Source organism: Schistocerca piceifrons, chromosome 3, assembly GCF_021461385.2.
Source record: "Schistocerca piceifrons isolate TAMUIC-IGC-003096 chromosome 3, iqSchPice1.1, whole genome shotgun sequence".
NCBI classification, from domain to species: Eukaryota; Metazoa; Arthropoda; class Insecta; order Orthoptera; family Acrididae; genus Schistocerca; species Schistocerca piceifrons.
This window is the reverse complement of record NC_060140.1, coordinates 713588241-713613504: the sequence shown is the minus strand read 5'-3', so window position 1 is coordinate 713613504 and position 25264 is coordinate 713588241. Positions and strand designations below refer to the sequence as shown.

The window sequence follows — 25264 nt, the reverse complement described above, 5'->3', positions numbered from 1 at the left end:
TAGGTTGCAGTAGGTACTGGGAGATGAAAAAGCTTGCACGGGACAGAGTGGCATGGAGAGCTGCATCAAACCAGTCTCAGGACTGAAGACCACAACAACACAACAACAACAATGCTAAGGTTATCTCTACATGGTAAAGCGAATTTGTTAATCTCACAGGAGCACTTAAAAGACGTTAACAGTAATAATTTTAAGAATTCTTCTAATTTCAGAAAAGCACTGATAAAGTATTGGAAGGAAGTCATTCTTAATGGAACCACAATCTTGTCTTGTTGGTTGTTTTTGTAGTCCAACTCTAATTAAAATATCCTGCATGTTCCAGATATGATGGTTGCACTTGCTCACTGAAGTACCAAATTGTGGTGTATTATATTTCGTACGGTATTACTTGAGTGACCCATTATCTTATCAGTTGTCTTCAGCCTTATGTACCTTCAGGAGGCTGTAAGGTATTGACAAAACCATGAAAATATTTGGTGAAGCAGAGCACTCTTGTATCATATGCGCTGAGTATTTCTATGAGTTTTACATGTCATGTTCCCTTCTCCAGTGAGTTAGTGGCTAGAATAATTGGAGGACATCAGCAGTAGTTAAGTAGTGCTTCATTGCAGGTTAATGCATGCTGTTTGATGGGACAATTTTCTTCTACTCATCTTCCTCCTTCAGGGACTGTGTTGTTGTTGTTGTGGTAGTTGTAGTCTTCAGTGCAAAGACTGGTTTTGATGCAGCTGTTTACTCCAGTCAATTCTGCGCAAGCTTCTTCATCTCTGTGTAACTACTGCAACCTATCTCCATATGAACTGCCTAGGCCTACATCATCAATTTTTATCCTCCCCCAATCCCTCCCCATATTCCTGCTCCCCCCCCCCCCCCGCCCCTCCCACACACATACACACATTTCCTTCTGTTATCAAAGTGATTGTTCCTTGATGCTTCGGGATGAGTCTTACCTAACAGTTCTTTATTTTATAGGGGACATGCTGGAAAGTAATGCTTCCAATTCTTTTATTCTATTCTCAATATTGGTTGAGGAATTACATGTCATTCATATTAGTAGACTTTCCCACTTCGCTGATGAAAGTTGCAACCCTCCATTGCTAGAGGGTTCTAAATTGTAGCATGTAACATGGCAGTGTGTAATGTAACTGTGTTAGCACATGAGAAACAGTGTGCTATAATTGAGTTTCTGACCATACAATATGTGCCTCCAATTGAAATCCATAGAAGAATGAAAGTTGTGAACAATGTTGATGCTAGTATGGAGGGAACAGTGGTGCTAAACTCAAGAGTGTATGGCAGAGCTCAGAGTAGACAACCACATATGGCAACCAACGAGACTCATGGGAATTGGTTGATGAACTCCTCAGAGAAAATCATCAGATGACACAGACACTGCTCTCAGGTAAGTGTGGCCCATCCTGAGAGTGTGTACAGGTCACCATTGCAGAACTGCAGTACAGAAAACTGTGTGTATGGTGGGTGCCTCGAATGCTCACTCCTGACAAGAAACAGAGGAGAGTGGACATCTGTCAACAACTTCTTTTGTGTTATGAATGCGAGGGTGATGGGTTCCTTAACAACATTTTGACAGGTAAAGAAAGCAAAGTTCACCATTTTGACCCTGAAAACAAGAGAGCACTAATGGAGTTTCATCACTAAGAGTCACCAACACCAAAGAGGTTCAAGGCCATGCCATTAGAAGGCCAAGTCATTTTCACAGTGTTCTGGAATGTTCAAAGTGTGTTGCATTTGGAATTCATGCCTAAAGACAACACCATACACTCTGCAAAGTACTATGAGACTTTTATAAAGCTGAAAGCAGGAATTTGAAGAGTTCATCCACACATAGAGCACCCGTTCCTTCAGCAGGACAGTGCTGGACCAAACTCAAGTGCTACAACATTATGATGCCTTGGGTTCTCTGTCATCATTCGCCCTCCATTCAGTCCCAACTTGGCCCTATCCAATTCATCTGTTTCCAAAACTTAAAGAACTCCTTTGAGAACTTCACTTTAATAATGATGAGAGGTGAGGTTGTGGCTCCATCAACAAAGTCAAACATGTTATCTCATTGAGGTTCGGGTTCTGCTAGTGATTTGCATCTTCTCAGCATGATATTTTGATGCCGTAACTCGATGTCTTCATCAGGAGTTCTCTGAGACTGGATCTCAGTCTCAGGTAATACGTGATGAAGCCATTGAGTTATGGCATCAAAGTACCTGGTTGCGAGGATGTAGATGACTGGCAGAACACCCAGTCTTATCTAGATGGCAAGGAATTGCAGGAAATTCTGAGAGATTACAAAGTCAAACATTGATTTTTCACATAAAAAATGTGGAGGCGCTGCCTCTCAGCATGCCCTAATAGTTTGTGTCATCAGGTTTTTTCACCACAGTTTAATTCAGTACATCTTCATTAGTTATTTTATCTACTCAACTAATCTTCAGAATTCTTCTGTACCACTACAACCAAAAGATTCTATTCTTTTCTTACCTAAACTGCGTATCATCCACATTTGTCTTCCTTACAAGGCCACATTACACATAACTAAGAAAAGACTTCCTAACTCTTAAATTTATTTTCATTGTTAACAAATTCCTCTTTTTCAGATTTTTTTTCCCTTTGCTATAGTCACTCACCATTTTATATCTTCTCTACTTTAGCCATCATCATTTGTCTTGCTGCCCAGGTAGCAAACCTCATCCATATAAATCTGAACTACTTTAATGAGTCATAACAACCCATAAAGGGACACATTTGCAATTTTAGGAGATGATAACACCCAACCAGGAGATTACATACATACATATTCCTCACAGCAAATGTTGGAAGCACACTCCACCAGCACTAATGTACAACTGTACTTCTTACACCATATTCCTTGATGTTCTGTGAAGTGTATCCTTACTAATGTTGCTTATTTCTTGTGTAATGGCCTCACAGGTTTCTGTAGTTGTTGTTGGTCTATTCTTGTACATTCAGCTCTTAAGGTACCCCCACTAGGAAAAAATCCATGGCTAGCTGATCAGGGCCCACAATTTTTTTTTAGGTTACTCAGTCATCAAAGAAACTGGTTACAAGTTGCATGGAAGCATTAGACATGTGTCACATTGCTACATCTTGTTGGAAATAGCCTTCTTTAAGTTCAACATCATCCAGCTGCTCCACAAATGCATTTAAGATGCCCATATAAACTGTAGTGCCTATGGTCGATGGTCGTATCAAAGAAAATGGGGCAGCATTCCTGGGAGCTGACACCGTGCACCCCACTCAAACCTTTCCATCATGCAGTGGTATTTTGTGGCTTATATGGGTTTTTACACCAGCCCAGTACTGCTGTTTTGTGTGTTGATGTAATGTGACAGATGGAACCATGCCTCATCTGTAAACTCAGTTATGGAGAGAATGTCTGGATGTTGAATAAGAAACACCCAAAACCATTGACAGTAACTCATTCTTTTCTGGTGATATGTTTCTTGCGATGCTTGCATCATGTGCTCTCTGTATGGTCAGAATGCCAATTTCTTCACAGCTCTCTGAAATGTGTGCCACATGAAATGCCTGTGTCCTTGCTAAATCAGGGCCAATGATTACCTTGGAGAGTTCCCCAAGCATCTTTGAACATTATCAATAACCTCTGAATTTGTCTGGATTTCCACTGTCAGTGTTTAGTACACCAGTTGTCTTGAGCTTCCTTACAGTCAATAAAATTGTTACCTTCCATGGAACATCATGCACATTGGATTCTCTCTGGAATGCCCATTGGGTTGTAATCAACGAGTCTGTCTTCCAATCTGTTTTCACAGTAAAAGTCACTCTCAAAGCGAATATTGCATGTTCCTGCCAGATAAAAACTGTGAACGAATCACTAATTTGCTCAGTATTGTTACACATCCCAAACTACACACTCACAGATTTCACAAACATTGACTGACTAGGCTATGAATGAGATAACACAAGCCGAGCAAGCATGGCATTATACCAGACAAAGGACCTCTTGTGCAGAAACAACAATCAACTTGCCAATATCAAGCAGTACTTTCAATTCCCCCAGAGCTAGTGGGATCATTAAAACAACTTTCCCATTTCTACAAGCTTTTATAAAGAAATTATGACCCATTGTAGTAGTTCACGTATATGTGGATCACCCTGTACGTTGTTACATATACATACATTAAACCTTGTTCCATAAATCATGAATACAACATTTCGTAACGAGCGTGGGCATGTTAATACACACACAAACAAACACACACACAAAATTCAAGCTTTCACAACCAACGGTTGCTTCGTCAGGAAAGAGAAAAGGAGAGGGAAAGATGAAAGGATGTGGGTTTTAAGGGAGAGGGTAAGGAGTCATTCCAATCCTGGGATTACAGTTTCGCCCCTTTCTGCAGATGTTAACGATCCTACTTGACGTTTCTCCTTGCAAGCTATGATCCTTGATTGGTTTTTAGGGTTAACCAAAATGCCTGTTTCATCACAATTAAATATTTGAGAAGCCATTAGTCTGTGTTTGTCAATTACATTTCTTAGTAACGGAAAAAAAAACTATCGCCAGCTACTTTATTAAAACCCTTGCTCTTGCACCAGATGTTGCTTCAGGCTTGCGAACAGGTAAAGTAGGATGTCTTTTAAGGAACCTGTTGGCCCAATCTTTGCCTGCAATTTCATTTTTAAATCTATGAACAATGCCATTTCTCACAGCCAAAAGATTAGCTAGTTTACACAAATCATTGATTGTTAAGCCGAATAACATATCCTCCATACTTTTTAAGTACTTAACAAGCTCAAGTCCCTGTTCTTCTGTAAATACGTTTTTAAACTTTCCAGTCATTTTATCAGTTTTGTAGTCAGGGTTTTCCGTTCTTTTTTTAACGTATCTTCCCAGAGTAGTCTGGGGAATGTCAAATTGGTTAAAAGCCCTCAAATACCCACAATGGCTAGAATTAACTGCCTCCACAGCATTGTTCATGGCCTCAGTAGACCATGACTGCTTATTTGTTTTTCTCTTATATACTCGAACCATCTGAAATCGAAAGCAAAATAGATTAGGAGCCTAATAAAAGCGGGGCAGAATGGGTACTTCCCCATTCCGCTCCAGTTACATGGTTTGGGTTATGGAGGTAAGACCACTAAACAAAGATACGAAAAAAAAAACATTTAATGGCATGAAACTAAATATTATAAACATATTTTAAGCATCTATTAACAATAGTCCTATTGTAAATAAGTAGGTATACCTTTTCTTGCTTCCCAGGAGCAAAAACTAGCACAGTGAAAACTTCACAATCCAACACTTATGGAAACCAAACAGACATGGCTGCCAAGGTTGAGCAGTAACTGTCTGAACTAGTTTTACTTACTGCATATCATTGGCAGCACCTCCTTGACATGAAAATACGTACATCTTCATTCTACCCTGGTACCCCCTTCTACCCAGGGTTCCTCTACTTCATTTTTACAAATATGTGATCCTACTCTTGAATACATTAGTTTTTCAAGAATTTTGGATAAAGATGTCAGAAGTGAGATTGGGCGGTAGTTGTTACCATCAGATCTATCCCCTTTTTTAATGCAATGGTTTAACAATAGTGTATTTCAGTCTGTCTGGAAAAATGCCCTGTTTCAGTGAGTTACTACATATGTGGTTGAGAATCCTACTTATTTGTTGGGAACAAGCTTTTAGTACTCAGTTGAAAATGCCATCAATTCCATGTGAGCTTTTACTTTTGAGTGAATTTATTATTTTCTTAATTTCAGTAGGAGAAGTGGGTTGGATTTCAGTTTTATCAGATTGCATAGGTACTGCTTCTTCAATATACTGCCTTGCATTTTCTAATGAATAGCTGGATCCTATTTTCTCTACAACACTTAAAACATGATTATTAAAAATCTTTTCTACTTCTGACTTCTTGTTAACAAACTTTTTGTTGTGTTTGATAGAAATACAGTCTTTCTGTGCTCTTGGTTGTCCTGTTTCCTAATCTCACTCCATATATTTTACTCTTGCTATCTTCCAAATTTCAAACATAGTAGTCCAGTGAACATTGTCAAAAACTTTCTCTAAATCTACAAATTATGCTATAAACATAGGTTTGCGTTTCTTCAGTCTACTTCCTATGATAACCCAGAGTCAGTGTTGTCTTTTGTGTTCCAAACTAATCTTTCCTGAGGTCAGATTTTACCAGTCTTTCCAGTGACTTATTAAACTTACGTTTCTGTAACATTCACACTTCCCAGTGCCTCCCTTCTTTATAATTGAGATTATTACATTCTTCTAGATGTCTAAGGGTACATCACCAGTCTCATATATTTTATATATCTGACTTGCTGTCCCAAAGATCTCAATAATTCAGAGGGAATGTTGCCTATCTATGGGCATTGTTTTGACTTAGGTCTTTCAGGGCTACATCAAATTCGCCTCACAATTTGATATCTCCCATCTCATCTTCATCTACTTGTCCTTCCCCTTGATAATACTATCTTCAAGTGTGTTTCCCTTGTAAAGCCATTTTTGTACAGGGTGTTTCACAGCTCATTTTACACACTTGTAGAAGTTGTAGAGGGGATGTAGTAGGTCAAGTTTTACATAGAAAGCCATGTCTAAGAATATCGCCCAACAGCATTACAAAGCATCAAAATCACAGGTGCTGTTACCTGTAAATGCATGTGTATACAGGGCGATTCCATGATGATGATACAAACTTTCTATGATGAAGAAGAAGGATAAATTTATCAGTCTGACGTAAGGGTCCCTGCACAAGAAATGAGTAAGTCAAAAATTATAAGTGAAAACAGTTCTGATACCTCTGACATGGAATACATGTACTGGTACTGTTGCTGCTAAGACTGTTAGGACTATTAGAGGCAGTAGTATGGAACAAAACAAGAAAAAGTCACTAAACATTGGCTCTAAAATGCCAACCTTAAAAGGTTTTGAGCACTTGTTCGGTAGAGGAGATGTGTGTCACAGTAGCAAAGATGAACAAGTGGTCATAGCTCCTCAGGTATGCTTTTTAGAGCCCATGTTTGCTGGATATATTTTCCTTTTTCTCCTTACCACCTTTGCAAGTTGCCTGTCCTACAGCCTCAGCAACAACTGTATCAGTACATGTATTCCACTATCAGAGCTCTCAGAACAGTTTTTGCTTATAACTTTCGACATTTATTATTCTCCATCATACTAGAATGTTTGTAAGATCATCACAGAATCACCCTGTATATACATACATTTACAGGCATTGGCACATATAACTTTGATCTTCTGTAATTAGTTAGTTGGTTAGTCAATTAGATGTTCCATGGGATCATTTTGCATGGTAGATTGTAATGATGTGGAATGAGTCATCTTACATTCACATAATAAATTAATTTGCACGTACGGTAGGTTGCATTCTGAACATTTCTTTCTTTTCTTTTTTTTCTTTTTTTAACAAAAAGAAGAAAGCTATACAAATGAGAGTTAGTAATTCCTATTCGCCTCCTTTTACACATTACAGTAACAGAAATTCTTTTATGGAATAGAAGGAGTTGTCAAAATTTTTGTTGCAGCATTGTGCACTTGTTCTTGTACTAAAGACAATGTTAATTTGGAGTAATGACTGTCATTTTTCCTTTTGGTGTTGTAATTATGTACTTCATTGTTTATAGTGGATTATTTACAACAAACTTCATGAGGGAATAAATATACTGTGAAGCAGTAGTCAGAATGCCCAATGCCTTAAACAGGTGTCTACAGATGATTGTGGGTGAGCACGATGTATTATTCTCACAGCATGTTTCTGCACAGTGAAGACTGAGAAGAATGAGTTACCCCAGAATATTATTCCATATGACATTATTGAATCAAAATATGCAAAACATGCTAACTTACTGATTTGTCTCTCCCCAAGATTTTCAATTATTCTAACTGCGAACGTTGTTGAACTAAGTTGTTTTAGAAGTTACGAAAAGTGTTTTTTTTTTCCAGTTTGAATTTCATCAATATGAATCCCTAAGAATTTTGAAGTTTCCACCATATTTATTATTTTTTCACCATATGTTACACTTATCATTGGTGTAGTGCCTCTAGATATGCAGAACTGACTATGTCATGTCTTTTTAAAATTGATGGTGAGACCAATCAGAGAAAACCAGTCAGTGTTACTTTAAAGAACTCTGTGTACTATTTCTTCTGTTTCTGTATGTGTGCTTGGATTAATTACAAAACTAATGTCATCTGCAAAAAGAAATAATTCTACTTGTTGTATACTAGATGGAAGACAAAAGATCGTTTACTATATATAAGGAACGGTAGTGGACCCAAGATTGAACTTGGGGGGAACCCTGTATATGATTTTTCCCCAGTCAGAATTATGTCCCTGGACTATTTTGCTTGAGTTACTAAGTACAACCTTCTGCATTCTTTTGGTTGGATATGACATTATCCATTGGTTGGTTATACTATAAATCCCATAAAACGTTAGTTTATCTAGGTGAATACTGTGATTCACAGTCAAATGCCTTGCAGAAAATACCACCAGGTGCTATTTTATTATTTAATGCTTGTAAAATCTGGTGAGTGAATGTGTAAACGGCATTCTCAGTAGAGTAACCCTCCTGAAACACAAACTGTGGTTTGCTAAGAATACTATTGTAGCTAAGTTGAGGTACTATTCTAGAATACATGATCTTCTAAAAAATTTTGGAGAATGATCTCAGCAGTGAAACAGGTCAGTAGTTATTGGCATCTCTCTTAGCACCTTAAGTAGGGATTTAACAATGGCATATTTCGGTCTCTCTGGAGAAATGCCTTTAGTAAATGATGCATTACATATTTCAGATAAGACTGGGCTTATTGCATGGGAACAAATTTTTCGTACTCTATTGGAAATACCATCAAAACCAGATGAAGCTTTATTTCTGAGAGAATGTATAATTTTCTTAATTACAGAAGGAGAAGTTGGTGATACATTCATATGATTGAATTTTATGAAAGTTACATTTTCAAGATACTGCTGTGATTTTTCTATTGAACTGTTTGTCCCTATGCTTTCTGCTATATTTAAGAAATGATTGTTGAATGCATTTGGTACCTGTGATGCATCATTCATAGCTGTTCAATTCAGCCCAGTAGTGATATTGTCTTGTTCTGTGGCTGGTTGTCCTGCCACTCATTTCACTACATTCCATATAGTTTTAAGTCTGTTGTTGGAAATACTGATTTCTGAAATTATGTGCATGTTCTATTATTTTTAATAACTTTTCTTAGTAATTTTGAGTAGTTGTTGTAGTGTTCAACTGCTACAGGATCCCTACTTGTTCTTCCCAAAAGATGCACTTCCCTTTTCCATTCACAAGAGACTTTAATCCATCTAGTGACCAGGTTTTTTACATGGCTGTTTAGTGTCCTTTCTGATTTGCTTTTGCTGAAAGCTGTTACAAATAATGATATAATTTATCATGGAATAGATTATGTTAGCATTTGGTTCATTATAAATTACATCCCTTATAATCTCCTGTAAACCATTCTTGTAGATTGTAGATTGTATTTTATTGGTCCTGTTGTCTACATAGCAGCTTATGCATAAGACATTGGACAAGTCAAGTTATAAATATACAGGCTGAAAGTAATTTCAAGGCATACATATTTAAGCTTACAATAATACACTTTACACACAAGTATTTATATAACACATTTCATAAATTTAAATATTCTTCAATGGAATAAAAGCAGTGATGCTGTAAATATGACTTTAGAGATTTTCCAAATGTATTGACCTCAGTGATAGCTTTTATGTTTTCAGGAAGTTTGTTATAAAGCTTAACTCCCATGTGAAAAGTACCTTTTTGGCACAGTGCTGTGCTGATTTGAGTCATATGTAAGTTCCTGTTTTGTCTGTTAAAGTACTCATGTATATCACAGTTTTTTGTAGCCTCTGGTCCTTGCCTATTACATTTAATTTAAAGAACAAAAGGGTTTCCATAATGTATACACACGGTAATGGGGGAATACCAGATTTCTTAAACAGGGGTTTACAAGAGTCTCTAGGCTTGCACCCAAACAAGATTCTAATGGCCCTTTTTTGTAGTTTAAAAGTGCTATTAGCTATTTTAAAGTTTCCCCAGAAGGTGACCCCATATCTAAGACGAGAATGAAAGTACGCATGATATGCATTCAATACTGTTTTCTCACTACAGCATGGTTTTAATGAACAAAGAAGATAACATGTTTTGCTCAGTTCTGCATTGAGACATTCAATATGCTTATTCCATCTGATGTTACTCTGCAGCCAAAGTCCTAAGAATTTGGTTTCAGTACTGTTACCAACTGGTTCGTCATTGATAGAGACTGATGGGATAAACATGTCCTTGTTAGGAACATTGTGGAATTTTAGAGCAACGGTTTTCTTACTGTTTATTACAAGCTGATTACTCTGTGCCCAGCTGCTAAGTTGTTTCGTGACCGTGTTTACTGTCTGCTGTAACTGTTCATCGTCGTCTCCTTTTAGTAGAATCGTGGTGTCATCTGCAAATATGATTGATTTGTGTGCATCAATATTTAAGCTTAGATCATTTATGTACAGAAGAAACAGAAGGGGTCCCAATACGGATCCTTGGGGTACACCACATTTTATTTATTTATAGTCAGATAAGTGATTAGATACAGTTTTTAGTTCAATATTTGTGTGCTTGACGCGCACTGCCTGCATACGATTTGTCAGGAAGGAACTGATCCACTTGTTGGACAGACCTCGAATACCATATCTTTCTAGCTTTGATAGCAGAATTTTATGGTCCACCATGTCAAAAGCTTTTGACAAGTCAATAAAGACTCCTATTGTTTCCTGTTTTTTGTCCATCAGGTTTAGGATGGAACTGATGCACTCATAGACAGCAGTTGTCGTTGACCTCTTATTTCTGAATCCATGTTGTTCATTACATAGGATGCTGTTTTTATTTATAAATTTCATAAGTTTCTCATACATAACTTTTTCCAGTACTTTAGAGATGCAGGAGGAAATTGTGATGGGTCTGTAGTTATTTACATTGTCTTTATCCCCTTTTTTATATACAGGAATAACTTTTGATGTTTTTAACACATCAGGGAAAGTGCCTGCCTGAAGTGAGCAGTTGCATAAATGTGTGAGTACTTCAATTAGGTTTGATGCGCTCTTCTTTAACATTGTTGCAGGTATACCATCAATACCTGCCGATTTGGAATTTTTTAGTCCTTTTATTGCTTTAGCTACTTCATCTTGTGAAACAGAGCTGATGTACATTGATCCTCTACATGTACTTATTTTATATTCATTACTTTATATAGCAATGACTCCATTTTGTTTAAGAAAAGTTTAAAATTCCCGGACGGTGATCAGTAAACTGTAGCAATAACCAGGTTGAACTGAGTAATGTTTCTTAGAAACATTTGTCTCAGACTCATTAATTATTCTAACTGATTTCCACTGAGTGGTATTCATACTGTAAGGCTGTGCATCATGATCAGGGAGAGCATTTGTTACTGGGTGAACAGTTATTTTCTTAGTTTGAGCTTCATCAAAGACAACATTATAAATTAGGGTCATACTGTCTTTCACCACCTGTGTTATAAAGTTAATTACTGAGCCCAAATTGTAGATCCAAATAAGGTTTCGAGACCTTTTTCCTATCAGAATCCTTCAGAAAATCTACACTGAAGTCACCACAGACTGCTTGCTGCTGTGTGACAGATAGCACAGTAAGGAACCCAGATCCCTCATAAATAGTTTAAAATTTCCCAGTGGGGAACTGTATACAGTTACAATCAAAAGTGAACTATTTTGCAGCATTAGTTCACAAGCACACACTTCTATGTGCTGATCTTGACAAAATATTGTCTCAGTGTTTTTGAACTTGTGTTTTATCTTCACATATGTAACAACTCCTCCTTTTCCTATGTTATTTCTGCATGCATAATCTGCAATAGTGTAATCTTTTACATGTAACTTATCTAATCCTGTTGTTATATGGTGCTCAGACAGGTACAGGATGTCTATCTTTTCAGAGCTCTCTAAATTTTCCAGACAAGAAACTATTTTGTCTGATGACTCAATCCTCTAGTATTTTGATGAAATAAGCTAACATTACTTTTCTGTGCATTATTGACATTTTGTGGAGCTCTTCTGTTATTTTCACGTCTTTCAAAACAGGGTACCTGAATCCTTATTCTAACCTAAATAAGGTGCCCCTCTGACACCAGTACCCACAGGGATCTTGCTATGTGTGATGGTGGCCCCAGCCAACCCATCTTTCCATTTCCTGTTCAGGTGTGGGCCATGTCTAGTTTATTCCCATCTCCCAGGTGTAACAACTGGCACTGCAGTCTTAAGAGGTTTCATTTCAGTCAGCAGCAGCCTGCTCAACTTCGTGTTCACACAACTCACAGTGGTGTCATTGGATGACATGGGGTCCTATATAAAACTTGAACTACTAAGTCCCCTCTACAACCTCTGGAAGTGTGTAACATGAATTGTGAAGCACCCTGTATATTCCTGTTACCTTCTGTCTCTCCTTCTTTGGATAGTATTGACTTGCCATTTAAGCTCTATGTTTTCTTACACCTGCTTTTCTTTTCTCAAGGATGTCATTAATCCTCATGCAGGTGGCATCTATTGTTGGATTTCTGTTCAAACCAGTTATGATTTACCATTTTGCACTTTCTGTCACATTTGTTAGATGTCTGTAATCCCTTTTGCTTGCTTCATTCGTTGAACATTTACATATTCTTGTTTCATTAGCTAAGTTCAATATGATTAGATTAGATTAGATTACTACTTGTTCCATAGATCATGAATACAACACTTCGTAATGATGTGGAATGTGTCGGGTTAATAAAAGGTGTCTATACAAGATATTACATTACACAAAAGATGACATGACACTTAATATTTTTATTTTTATTGGGAGAGGGGAGGGGGGGGGGGGATTACCCACTTACTATATCCAAAAATTCATCTAATGAGTAGAAGGAGTTGCCATTCAGAAATTCTTTTAATTTCCTTTTTAATGCTATATGGCTATCTGTCAGACTTTTGATGCTATTAGGTAAGTGACCAAAGACTTTTGTGGCAGCATAATTTACCCCTTTCTGAGCCAAAGTTAGATTTAACCTTGAGTAGTGAAGATCATCCTTTCTCGTAGTGTTGTTGCCATGTACACTGCTATTACTTTTGAATTTGTTCTTATTGTTAATAACAAATTTCATAAGTGAATATATATATTGTGAGGCTACAGTGAAGATCCCTAGCTCTTTAAATAAGTGTCTGCAGGATGATCTTGGATGAGCTCCAGCAATTATTCTGATTACACGCTTTTGTGCAATGAACACTCTTTTACTCAGTGATGAGTTACCCTAGAATATGATGCCATATGAAAGCAGAGAATCAAAATAGGCATGGTAAGCTAATTTACTGAGATGTATATCACCAAAATTTAGTAGCTGAACTCAAACGTTTCAGCAGATCTTCAGTGCATTTTTTCCAGTTCAACCCCTCATCAATGCATACACCTAGAAATTTTTGAATATTCTACCTTAGCTACCGATTTCTGATCAGAATCTATATTTATTAATGGTGTCATTCCATTTACTCTGTGGAACTGTATATACTGTGTTTTGTCAAAGTTGTTGAATGTTATCCATGGAATTCTACTGGACCATGTCTTTTTGCCTATTGGAACCTCTTATACCTTTACTGTATCATCTCTCAGAGCTACCCATTTGTCTTCTATTGTGTTCCTTTCCCCTGTTTCAGTAAGTAGTTGCCAGATGCTCCATTTGAAACTCTGCTGTAGCAATATAGATCACAGAGTTGACATTTCTTAATCAGTAGTGTTTTCTGTCTCTACAGCAGAGAATGTGGCAATTTTGGCATGGTCAATATTTTATTTCAGCCTTATCACAGTATAATGTTGGATATCCATTACACTTAGTTTGGGTTCTGGCTGCAGTTATACACTGAAGACACACTGACAACCAGATGCATATATAGTCTGTTCTCCAAGAGGGAGCTCAGACACACGAGAACAATTGTATGTTTTTGATAAGGATAGAAGCTGAAGCAGTGAATTAAAATTTGTGCCACAGCCAAACCTGAACCTGCATCTCCAGCTTTCTGGGCAGATGTGCTTAGTTAGCAGGAGACCTGGGTTCAAGTCTCAGCCGTGGCACAAATTCATTGCTCCAGCTTCTGTCCTGATCGAAGATAAAGTTGAGACTAATATGTCTCGAGGAAAATGTAATTCCATATCAATTATAAGTTTCTTTGCATTCTCAAACGCACTAATAATCAATGCAGCCTGTCAGTGTGTGATCTGAAAATGTTATGCAGCTACCTCAGAGATGTATTATGGAACTTACATAATCGAAACTGATTGCAAACAAATGAGCCATTTGTATTTTGTGTTGTAACTTAGTGATGATTGCGTTTTCAGTGCAGTGAATGTATTGTGTGCCACGTGGACTGCATCTTTCGAAATATAAGGAACATATCGGTGTGCTATTTGTGCTCAGAGAAATGTAATGACTGTGTGGTAGTTATGGATTAAAGAGAGAGAAACAAAGTAAACACAAAATTTTATGAGTGCTGTTCTTCCACAAATTTTGATTGATTTCCTGTGAATAATGAAAGCTTTTTAGTGAAAAATTTGCATTTAATTTGCTCTATCTTTTTTAAAATAATTTTTATCCAAGAGTAAAGCACGTAATTTTAAAAGTGTTTGCATTAGATGTTGTAAATGCTAGAATGAATAATAGTAAACATGCAACATCCACTGTTTTGTTCCATTTGTTACAGGCAAGCATTTTTTGCAGTTGAAAAGGGTTACTTCGACTCCATAGATGAACGTTTAGCTGTCCGAACAAGTTTACAGTATGAAATTCCAGAAGGAATGTCATCTTATGAGGCCTACCAGAAATTTCCACATGTGGTTTGTACTTAATATTAGCTCATTGATTACTATACATAAATGACCTTGTGGATAACATCAGAAGTTCACTGAGGCTTTTTGCGGATGATGCTGTGGTATATTGAGAGGTTGTAACAATGGAAAATTGTACCGAAATGCAGGAGGATCTGCTACGAATTGACGCATGGTGCAGGGAATGGCAATTGAATCTCAATGTAGACAAGTGTAATGTGCTGTGAATACATAGAAAGGAAGATCCTTTATCATTTATCTACAATATAGCAGGTCAGCAACTGGAAGCAGTTAATTTTATAAATTATCTGGGAGTAGGCATTAGGAGTGATTTAAAATGGAATGATCATATAAAGTTGATTGTCGGTAAAGCAGATGCTTGATTGAGATTCATTGGAAGAATCCTAAGGAAATGCAATCCGAAAACAAAGGAAGTAGGTTACAGTACACTTGTTAGCCCATTGCTTGAATACTGCTCAGCAGTGTGGGATCCGTACCATAGGGCTGATAGAAGAGATAGAGAGGATCCAAAGGAGAGCAGTGCGCTTTGTTACAGGATCATTTAGTAATCACGAAAGCGTTACGGAGATGATAGATAAACTCCAGTGGAAAACTCTGCAGGAGAGACGCTCTGTAGCTCGGTACGGGCTTTTGTTGAAGTTTCGAGAACATACCTTCACCGAGGAGTCAAGCATTATATTGCTCCCTCCTACGTATACCTCGCGAAGAGACCATGAGGATAAAATCAGAGAGATCAGAGCCCACACAGAGGCATACCAACAATCTTTCTTTCCACGAACAATACGAGACTGGAATAGAAGGGATAACAGATAGAGGTACTCAAAATGCCCTCTGCCACACACCGTCGGGTGGCTTGCGGTGTATGGATGTAGATGTAGATGTAGATGTAGAAGTTACTTTATTTATATATGTATTTTGAAAATCAATTACAAAGAGCATGAGGAAGTTTTGCACAGTAAGGTGCTAAGCAGACAAGTCACAACGAACTTTTACATCTACACACAGAATGTCAAAATAACCTACTTATACAAAATTTTAGAGTGTTTAGAGGTGATACAAAGAAACACGTCAGTATGTGACAAGAATGTAACATGCACAATTTCCCCGCTAGGGGCCGTGAAGGTTTTGATGTTAGCAGTGTTTGGATATGGTGTTCAGACTGCCTTGTGATGAATATTGTAAGAGAGATGTTGCTGAAAATATTGTAAATTTACATCAGTTTAATCAGAGCATCCAGGGAAAAGTTAGGGAATTATTTTATGTTCTGGAAAACTCAGGGAATTTTAGCATTTTGTGTAGAAACCAAGGGAAAGGCTTGATATCTGATTTGATTTTGGGCAGATGCATTTGCTAGCCATCTGTGCTCATCCCACCTCATTTCTCCACCCTTGAACACCTTCTGTCCTATCCGCTTCACGTGGTCCTCCTCAACCCAAAATTCCACCTTCCAGCACATTGACCTCCACCTCTCTGATGGCTTCATACACACCTCTGTCTATATAAAACTTACTAACCACCAACGTTATCTGTATTTAAACAGCTGTCACACCCTCCACAGCAAAAAATCGCTCACATGCAGCCTGTACGCCTGAGGGCAACGTATCTGCAGTGAGGAGAACTCCCTACCCAGTATGCTGAATGTCTGACTAGTAGTATACTTCTTAAATTCCATGTACGCTTTTCTATTTCAGATGTGTAATTTGGCTTTTTGTAACTTTAAAGTGCAAATTCAGGCAGTTTGTAGCACAGTTGTTATTCATTTGTTAGTTTTGAAGGGCCAGCAACTGTTTGTTTCAGCCCAGTCAGTCAGTCACATCCCAAGTGTCACGTGTACCACCTGCAATAACAGGAAGTTACATACTTAGCTTTTTCTATGCTTTCTAGTAGTGCTGGAATTGATAGGATGTATGCATGTTGTGTGTACAGCAGAGTCCCGGTAATCCGAACATTTGGTTAATCCGAACATGAAAAATGTTAGTCTAACTATGTAAAACTGTGTGTTAAACTGCTGTACATACACACTGTTTTAATTTACACAGTGCAGTAAACATGTATTAGAAAAATTGGCAAGAAAACATTAGGTTTAAACAATGAGTAACAATGAAAGAAAAGCTGTCAAATTTACTAAAATACAGTGGACATTTTATCCCTAACCTCAGTAATTGTTTTTTGGCGTAATGAAGACAGTCTGTTATATGATGCATAGTTGCGCCATCGTCTCATAAACATCAAAATAACAGGGGTAGCCTTGGGCTGTTGCTCCAAATAATGTGGCACTAGGTCAAGGGTTTCTGCTGTGTCACTGTGTGGCACCAGCGCTCCTTTGTTGCTTTCAGGCTCATTGTCACTTCCATCACAGCAGTGCACTTCTTCCTGGTCTTGACTCACAGCAGCAACTAAATCACCGTCAGTAAGGTTCTCCACATAAGCCCCATTCGCTGCCACCTACTCATCTATGTCTCCTTCACTAGCTTCTTCACATCCAGGGATTGCCTGTCTCATTGGTAGTAGATTTTCCTCTTCATTTTCAACTAGGTTGTCCTGAAATTCAAGAGATGTCCACAGAGTTCTCCAGATTTTCGCAAAGTATTTTCTGAAATATTCTGCCATACCTCAGTGGCCCAATAAACAACATCCCTCATATTGGTCTTTTTTATTTTGTCCACCAAAGGAATACTATCACCTTGGATCAGCATTCTTAAAAATTGTTTTCTTTAAATCAGTTTTAATGTTTGCAGTATGCCCTGGGCCATTGGCTGTAGAAGTGATGTAACATTTGGAGGCAATAACTTCACCATAATTTCTCCATCACATAATTCCTTAGTGCTGGGGTGAGATGGCGCGTTATCAGTCAAAAGGATTGCACGGGGAGACAAATGACTTTCCTTACAAAACTGTCAAACAGAGGGAACAAACTGGGTGTGTAATCATTTTTTGAACAGCTTACCATCCATCAGTGCTTTTTTCTGGTTGCGATAATATACGGGCAGGGTCTTCATGTTGCTCTGGGCCTAGCAGAATTGCCGATCAGCATTAAAGGGAGCTTGTGATTACCAGCAGTGTTGCTGCACGGTAATGAAGTCACACGATCTTTGCACATTTTAAAACCAGTAGCATGGTCTTCTGCTTTTGATGCCAGGCTTTTTGTTGGCAACACCCTAAAATTAAGGCCAGTCTCATCAGCATTATAAATTTCCCTCTCTTATCATTTTTTCAAACTCACCCAGGTATTCTTTTGCTGCTTCATGGTCAAAAGAGAGCTTCTCTCCAGTAATTGTTAGCTGACGGATTCCATTATGTTTTTTGAATCTGTCCAACCAACCTGTACTCGCACTAAAAGGATCATCACCATTCGTTAACTTGTTCAGGTAAACAGCCTTCTCCTGAACCACTGCTCCACTCAGAGGAGTTCCCCTATTTCTTTCCTGCCTGCCGAATTTCGAGTGTTTTTTCTGAAGACGTTGCACAGGACTGTTCAAGCTTCACTCAGTTGTTCTTCCAATCACAAATGGTTGCTGTACCAACACCCAGTTCTGTTGCCAGTTTAGATACATTCTCACCATTGTCTATCTGTTTTAGAGCATTTAGTTTTTGTTTGAGAGTTAATGTTTTATGTTTCCATTTACTCATGACGAAAATCCATACACCACTACACCTGAATGAATACAATACAATGCAACTGTTACATGTGCCAGGGGCTATAACACTACCTTGGAGAACGCCAGAAATCACTTCTGTTTTACTTGATGACTTTCCCTCAGTTACTACGAACTGTGACCTCTCTGATAGGAAATCACAAAACCAGTCACATAACTGAGATGATATTCCATAAGCACGCAATATCACTACAAGCCGCTTGTGTGGTACAATGTCAGAAGCCTTCCAGAAATCCAGAAATATGGAATCGATCTGAAATCCCTTGTCAATAGCACTCAACACTTCATGTGAATAAAGAGCTAGTTGTGCTTCACAAGAACGATGTTTTCTCAACCCATGTTGACTGTCTGTCAATAGACAGTTTTCTTCAAGGTAATTCATAATGTTTAAACACAATATATGTTCCAAAACCCGATGATGCGTGTTGTGGAGGAGCTGGTCTAGTTTGTGAACAGCTGAGGGCACTTTCAGCTATGGCCAGCTTTCTTTAGGCTATTGCTGCAGGGTGTAGCTGTGGTGGAGCGTCTGGCATGCCACATGGGATACCTCTGGTGTCACTTGTTTTGCCCATGGGCTCTGCTGCTGAGGCACCTCCCAGCAGGCTTGATGTGGGTGGTCCGCCCTCACCACAGGCTGAGTGGTGGGTGGTAATGCATTTGCATCCCTAGAGGTGGAGGGTCAGTGTGGAGGCCAGCTGCCTGGCCTCGCCCATTCACCCAGTGAGTAGACAGGTTGCCACTCCTCCAGCAGAGTCTGAGCAGGCACACTGGGGAAGGGGCTGGGTAGTTATTGGGAGATCCAGTGCTAGGTGCTTTATGGGGCCTCTTAGGGAAATAGCATTCAAGGCTGGAAAGAAAGTCAGTGTGCACTCAGTACGTCTGCTTGGGGGCCTTGTCAGAGATGTGGAGGAGGCCGTGCCTATGGGTGTCAAGCTGGCGGGGTGCAGTTGTCTGCAAGTTGTGGTTCACATCAACACTAATAATACCTGTTGCTTGGGTTCTGAGACCATCCTCAGTTCATGTGTTCAACTGACGGAATTGCTGAAGCCTGCTGGCCTCGTGTGCAGGGTGCAAATGAGCTTGAAATTTGCAGCGTTGTTCCCAGAGTTGATTGGGGGTCCTTTGGTTTGGAACCGAGTGGGAGGTCTCGGCTGAAGACTTCGTCAGCTCTATGACAGTTTTGGCAATACGTGCAGTGTGCCAGAATCTGCAAGGCTGGGTGCACCTTGTAATGTAGGGTAGCTCAGCAAAGGACAAGCATATTAGCCATCACAGGTAAGAAGTATATGCTAGAACTTGGGAAATCTAATCCCTTCACATTGTAGGATTGTGCTTCCTGGTAATGGACAATCAGAAATATTTAACATTCTAGTTGAAGTAAAATGTCTTTTTGTTCAGAATATGGTTTGATTTTGTCACTGGAGAACTCCTTTATAGATGAGCTACACTTTTCTGGAATTTTTCCAATAAACCGAAGTTGATCTTTCCCTGCAACAGAACTTACATGCATGTTCCATTTCACATCACTCTGCAAGAGGACAGTATCTGGAAAAAGTGGGTATCTTGGGGGGAAAAAAAAAAAAAAAAAAAAAAAAAAACAGTTCTCACCCTCCGTTTGTGTTAACATGTGAACATTTTGATGCCCAATTTAAAAACAACTCCAGTAAACATTATGAGCAAGTTCATAGTGTGAAGTGATTATGAAGTAAAGTATAACTACAGAGAAGCTATTAGAACTGAAGATAAACTTGCATTATTCTGCAATTAACAATTTATTCCATTTTGAAGTTTGTTAACATTTCTGAACATTTAAAATTTCAGATAGCATAATGTGAAGACAACCAAACAATTTAAAATCAGAGATGGTAAAATAGTCTATAATAAAATTAAGTGAAAGTCCAAATCTGCAATAGCTGTTCAATGTGTTTTCAGTGTATGACGACTGGTTTCATACCATGGAGGTATATTTTCAGGCCATATAAAACTAATACTTCATGTGCCATGAATTCCAAGTCCAAATGCATTCCTCGGTAAAACCTTGGATGCAACGGCAGCTGGAGATCTGATCTGAACCATGCATGATCACCAGTACATCTCCAAAACACAGTGATGGTTTATTTTGTCATACGTGGACTGTCATGTGGTGTCCGGGCTCACCTGTTGACTGTGTTCTGGAGATGTATTAATGATCATGCATGGCTCAGATGCGATGGCCATCTGCAGTTTCATCCAAGGTTTTACCAAGGAGTGACATGTTTTCACACACACACCTGTACCTTGTAATTCATAGCACATGAAGTATTAGTTTTTGTTGGGTTCAAATTAATGATATCAATATAATAGAGGGAAACATTCCACGCGGGAAAAATATATTTAAAAACAAAGATGATGTGACTTACCATACAAAAGCGCTGGCAGGTGGATAGAAACACAAACAGACACATACATACCCACAAAATTCAAGCTTTCACAACAAACTGTTGCCTCATCAGGAACGAGGGAAGGAGAGGGAAAGACGAAAGGAAGTGGGTTTTAAGGGAGAGGGTAAGGAGTCATTCCAATCCCGGGAGCGGAAAGACTTACCTTAGGGGGAAAAAAGGACGGGTATACACTCGCACACACACACATATCCATCCACACATATACAGACACAAGCAGACATATTTAAAGACAAAGAGTTTGGGCAGAGATGTCAGTTGAGGCAGAAGTGCAGAGGCAAAGATGATGTTGAATGACAGGTGAGGTATGAGTGGCGGCAACTTGAAATTAGCGGAGATTGAGGCCTGGTGGGTAACGGGAAGATAGGATATATTGAAGAGCAAGTTCCCATCTCCGGAGTTCGGTGGGTATGTATGTGTCTGTTTGTGTTTCTATCGACCTGCCAGCGCTTTCGTATCGTAAGTCACATCATCTTTGTTTTTAGAAGTATTAGTTTTGTATGACCTGAAGATATATCTCCAGGGCATGAAACAGCTCATCATACAGTGAAAACACAATAAACAGCTATTGCAGATTTGAACTTTCACTCCATTTTAATATAGGTTATTCTACCATCTCCAATTTTAACCCAACCCTTTTGGTGAGCTTGGAGAAATTTGAGTGACCATTGTGACCATTAACCTGTTCATAATGAAGCTAAAGAAAAATCACATGTGGTTTTCATATCTCCACAAATTGCAGAACAGTTTTTCTATTTTTACTTCTGTGTTCATTTCTGAGACAACTTCACAGTTTCATCCAACTTTTTCTAATGCACATGTTAGATATGAATGTTTTTAAGGGCGCACAGCATCCAGTTATTCATACAAAAGCATTGGTTACAGTTACGGAATGAATGACCAAACTGTTCAGAGAATTGTGAATGATAGCATACTTGGATCATCAGTCTTCTGACTGGTTGGTTGCAGCATGCCCATAATTTTCTCCTATACCTTTGTCTGTGTTTCCCTCGATTGTGCGCATGCCAGTGACTTGGGATGGGTGAGTCCATTTGCTCGGAGGTAATGTAGGTATGTAAACAACGTGTGCTGTCAGTGACAATAGTAGATTCCATTGCATAGTGTCTCCACAGCAGTGTTGCCACTATTTAAGTTCTAACCTACGTATATTCAGAACACATAAATAAATTGATGTGCTATCTTTGCTAAGTTTTCATGGGCATTGTGACAGATCTGATGTTCACAAGTAATTTTTAATGTTTATAGATGTTAAATTATGTTGCCAACTTTTTAAAAAATGAAACTGTGTGAATTTTTCTGTGGCCCTGAACAGAGCCTTCATTGACATAAAACATGTGGAACGTGATTAGGTAGTAACAAAATAACAGTACCATAAACCACTGTCTTGCTGCCCGGAGAAGTAGTTACACAGATGTCTTTCCTACTGCATAAAAAGTAAGAAAACACTTACATCAGTTATTATTTGTCTATTTATTATTATGATTATTATATCAAATGCTCAACATGTTTACCTGTAGTAGTGATACATGCTATAAAAAGACTCTGGCACCTGCCCACTAATTTCATCTAGACTGTAGTGTAAGCCCATTGTATTGGAATTTCGCATCTTTGTGAGTCATTGGCATTTCCTTGTTTTAATTCTACTCTCACATAAAAGTCCTGATGTGTGAAGCCTGATGAAGGTGCAGATTTTGTGTTTCCCAAAAGGCTGTTCCAGTGATCTCTAAATGTTTTGTTAAGAAAGTCTAAATATCTGTGCAGAAAGAGTGAGACATCCATGATGTTGGCACCACATGGATTGCCTTACGTCCAATGAGGAATCTTCCAACAACTACAGCAACATCCATCTTAGGAACTGTAGGTACTTAAGTTCCATCGATAGAACAGGAAGAAATTATGTGATTCTTGAAAAGCCTGCACAACATGCTGACTGGTCAAGATGATTGTTTATTCACATCTCACATATAGCATAGTGTTTCAGTTGCCCTTTTGTGTCCTGGGGTTTGTAAACAGTGCTTCATGCAATAAACTGTTGCGCGAAAGCACTGCATTACTTTGCACTGTTTATTGATATCATTCAGGGAGCTGTGCTCAGTTTTTAAAGTAATTTCCATCAAGCTGATGGAGTGAATTATGGAAAGGACGAAATGTCATGGAATGTAGAATGCACAGAACACTCTCCTGGCTAATTCTACTTGCACATTGAAGCTGCCTCATAGTTATGTGGATTGTGTGTTATCACTTCTAAAATGTTAGTTGCATTTCTTTCATCACTTACTGTTATTTTTCATTGGTGTTATTTTATTCTTTGTGCTTCCAGTCCCTTGCTCTTTTCCTTCCTTTTTTGTTTTTAGAATAAAAGAAAAATTTTGCAAAGACAGATCATGAGGACTTCGTGTTTTCAGTATGCCTTTCACTATACAACCTCATGAATGTTCTAACAGTTATGTGACATTCTTCCATAAACAGAACACATATCCACTTTTCTGACTGTATCATATATTTTGAAAGACTGACTAGCTTCAGGTGCATTTTGTGTGATCACCATGACAGGAGAGGACAAGCTGATGGGCACAGCTAAATAAATACATGAACTGTACCTGAGCTGTGTGGCTGCTTACATTTGACACAGTAAAGCAGATGTTTGTGGATCCTATTCTCCTGACAATGGGGCAGTGGGCTGCAGAACTGTTATCTTCTTATTCTTATCTTATCCTGGATTTATTTGGGGTAGCCTCTCTCAGATGCCTCACACTGTATGCAGGTGAAGTAGCAGAGGAGAAAGATTGCCTTCCTGCCTTGTGCTCTCTACAATTTGAGCATATATCTCTTGGTCTAACATTTTTATTATTCCCTGTTCATTTTTGTACATGTCATACATTACCTATTTTCCCATATAGTTTATACCAATTTGGTAAGGACTTCAAACATATTGCTATGCTGTGCAGTGTGAAACACTTCTCTGTGTAAAAAATCATATGACATTGTCTTGATTTTTCTTAAGTCTTGCTTCCATTATCAGTCATGTTAGCAAAACTACCTGTCTTGGTGCCTTTACCATTCAGAAAGCCAAACTGATTGTTATTCAACAGCTCCTCAATATTTCCCTCAAAGAGGTATGTGCTTTGATGGGTGGTAGTATTGGTGATTCTTAACAAAAAACTGAAAGGATTATAAGTCCTTTTTTTTTTTAACTGTATCTGAGTGCCAGTTGCATGTCCTTCTTCACCAGAACTCACATGTGAATACAACCAGAGTGACATAGGCTACAAGTTGTGTCTTTGCTGACCATTTCATGTTTGCAGAATGAATTTTTCACAGCATTCTTCTCGCTTGTATTTTATATATGTGTGCTTCAGTACAGGACTGTATGAATGAGCTCAGATCAGCAATACAGCAGCTGTCTACAAGAGCTGCAAAATGCACTGCAGTTGACGGTGGCCTTTTTAAACATATTTTTCAAGGAAATATACACAATTAAACAAAACGTTAGACATGCAGTTTCATTTACTATCACCTATGTTTGTCCTGCTCCCCATTGTTTTTATTTGTTTCCTTGGAAACTGTTGTATGTTCATATGAAATTGTTTGTTCAGAATCACTAGTACTGTCACTTCTCAGAGCATGTACCTCATCTCCTGATTCTCTCTGTATTAATTTGGTACGCAACTGGGAAGTTGTCAAGCTGACTGTGCAATAGATCCTGCATTTATCTACACTTGCTGTGTTCATGACTGAGTGCATGGTATTCTGCCAAAAGCCCATTGGTGTGACTGAAGAAAAATTCAGAAAAAATGTTATGGGCTTCTAGACTTAACAGAACTATCACATCACTGATATTCAATAAATGGCAAATATATAACCATTATTGAACTGCAAGTCTGCATCCTCGGTTCTATAACTGTAAAAAGTAATTTTTCTATTGTATGTATGGCAATAGTAATTGTGAACTATAGTTTTACTAAAGTTGATACATTTGCAAATAATTTTCAAGGGACAAAAATAAGGAATGTGATATCTTAGCTACCAGATAAAATAAATGGTCAAAGGGTAATAAGGCCATACAGTCAAGTGAGGATGAGGCATTTCTGTTACTTGGAAGCAAATGTGACATTTCTACCATTCCTGCATCATGAGTAAGGTATCATAGTCTTCAATTAGGGATTGTCACAAGCATGGTAACTGGTTGAA

At 38.3% G+C, this 25264-nt stretch overlaps 1 protein-coding gene across 2 annotated transcripts in view; it reads left to right on the top strand.

Annotated features, from left to right (window-relative positions):
* Positions 1-25264, top strand: part of LOC124788074 (TGF-beta-activated kinase 1 and MAP3K7-binding protein 1-like) — a 105647-nt gene that overhangs the window by 56084 nt on the left and 24299 nt on the right. For both annotated transcript variants that reach the window (XM_047255167.1, XM_047255168.1), the window contains exon 4: positions 14814-14946. In XM_047255167.1, the coding sequence (XP_047111123.1) occupies positions 14814-14946 (133 nt within the window). The remainder of the gene's footprint in view (positions 1-14813; positions 14947-25264) is intronic.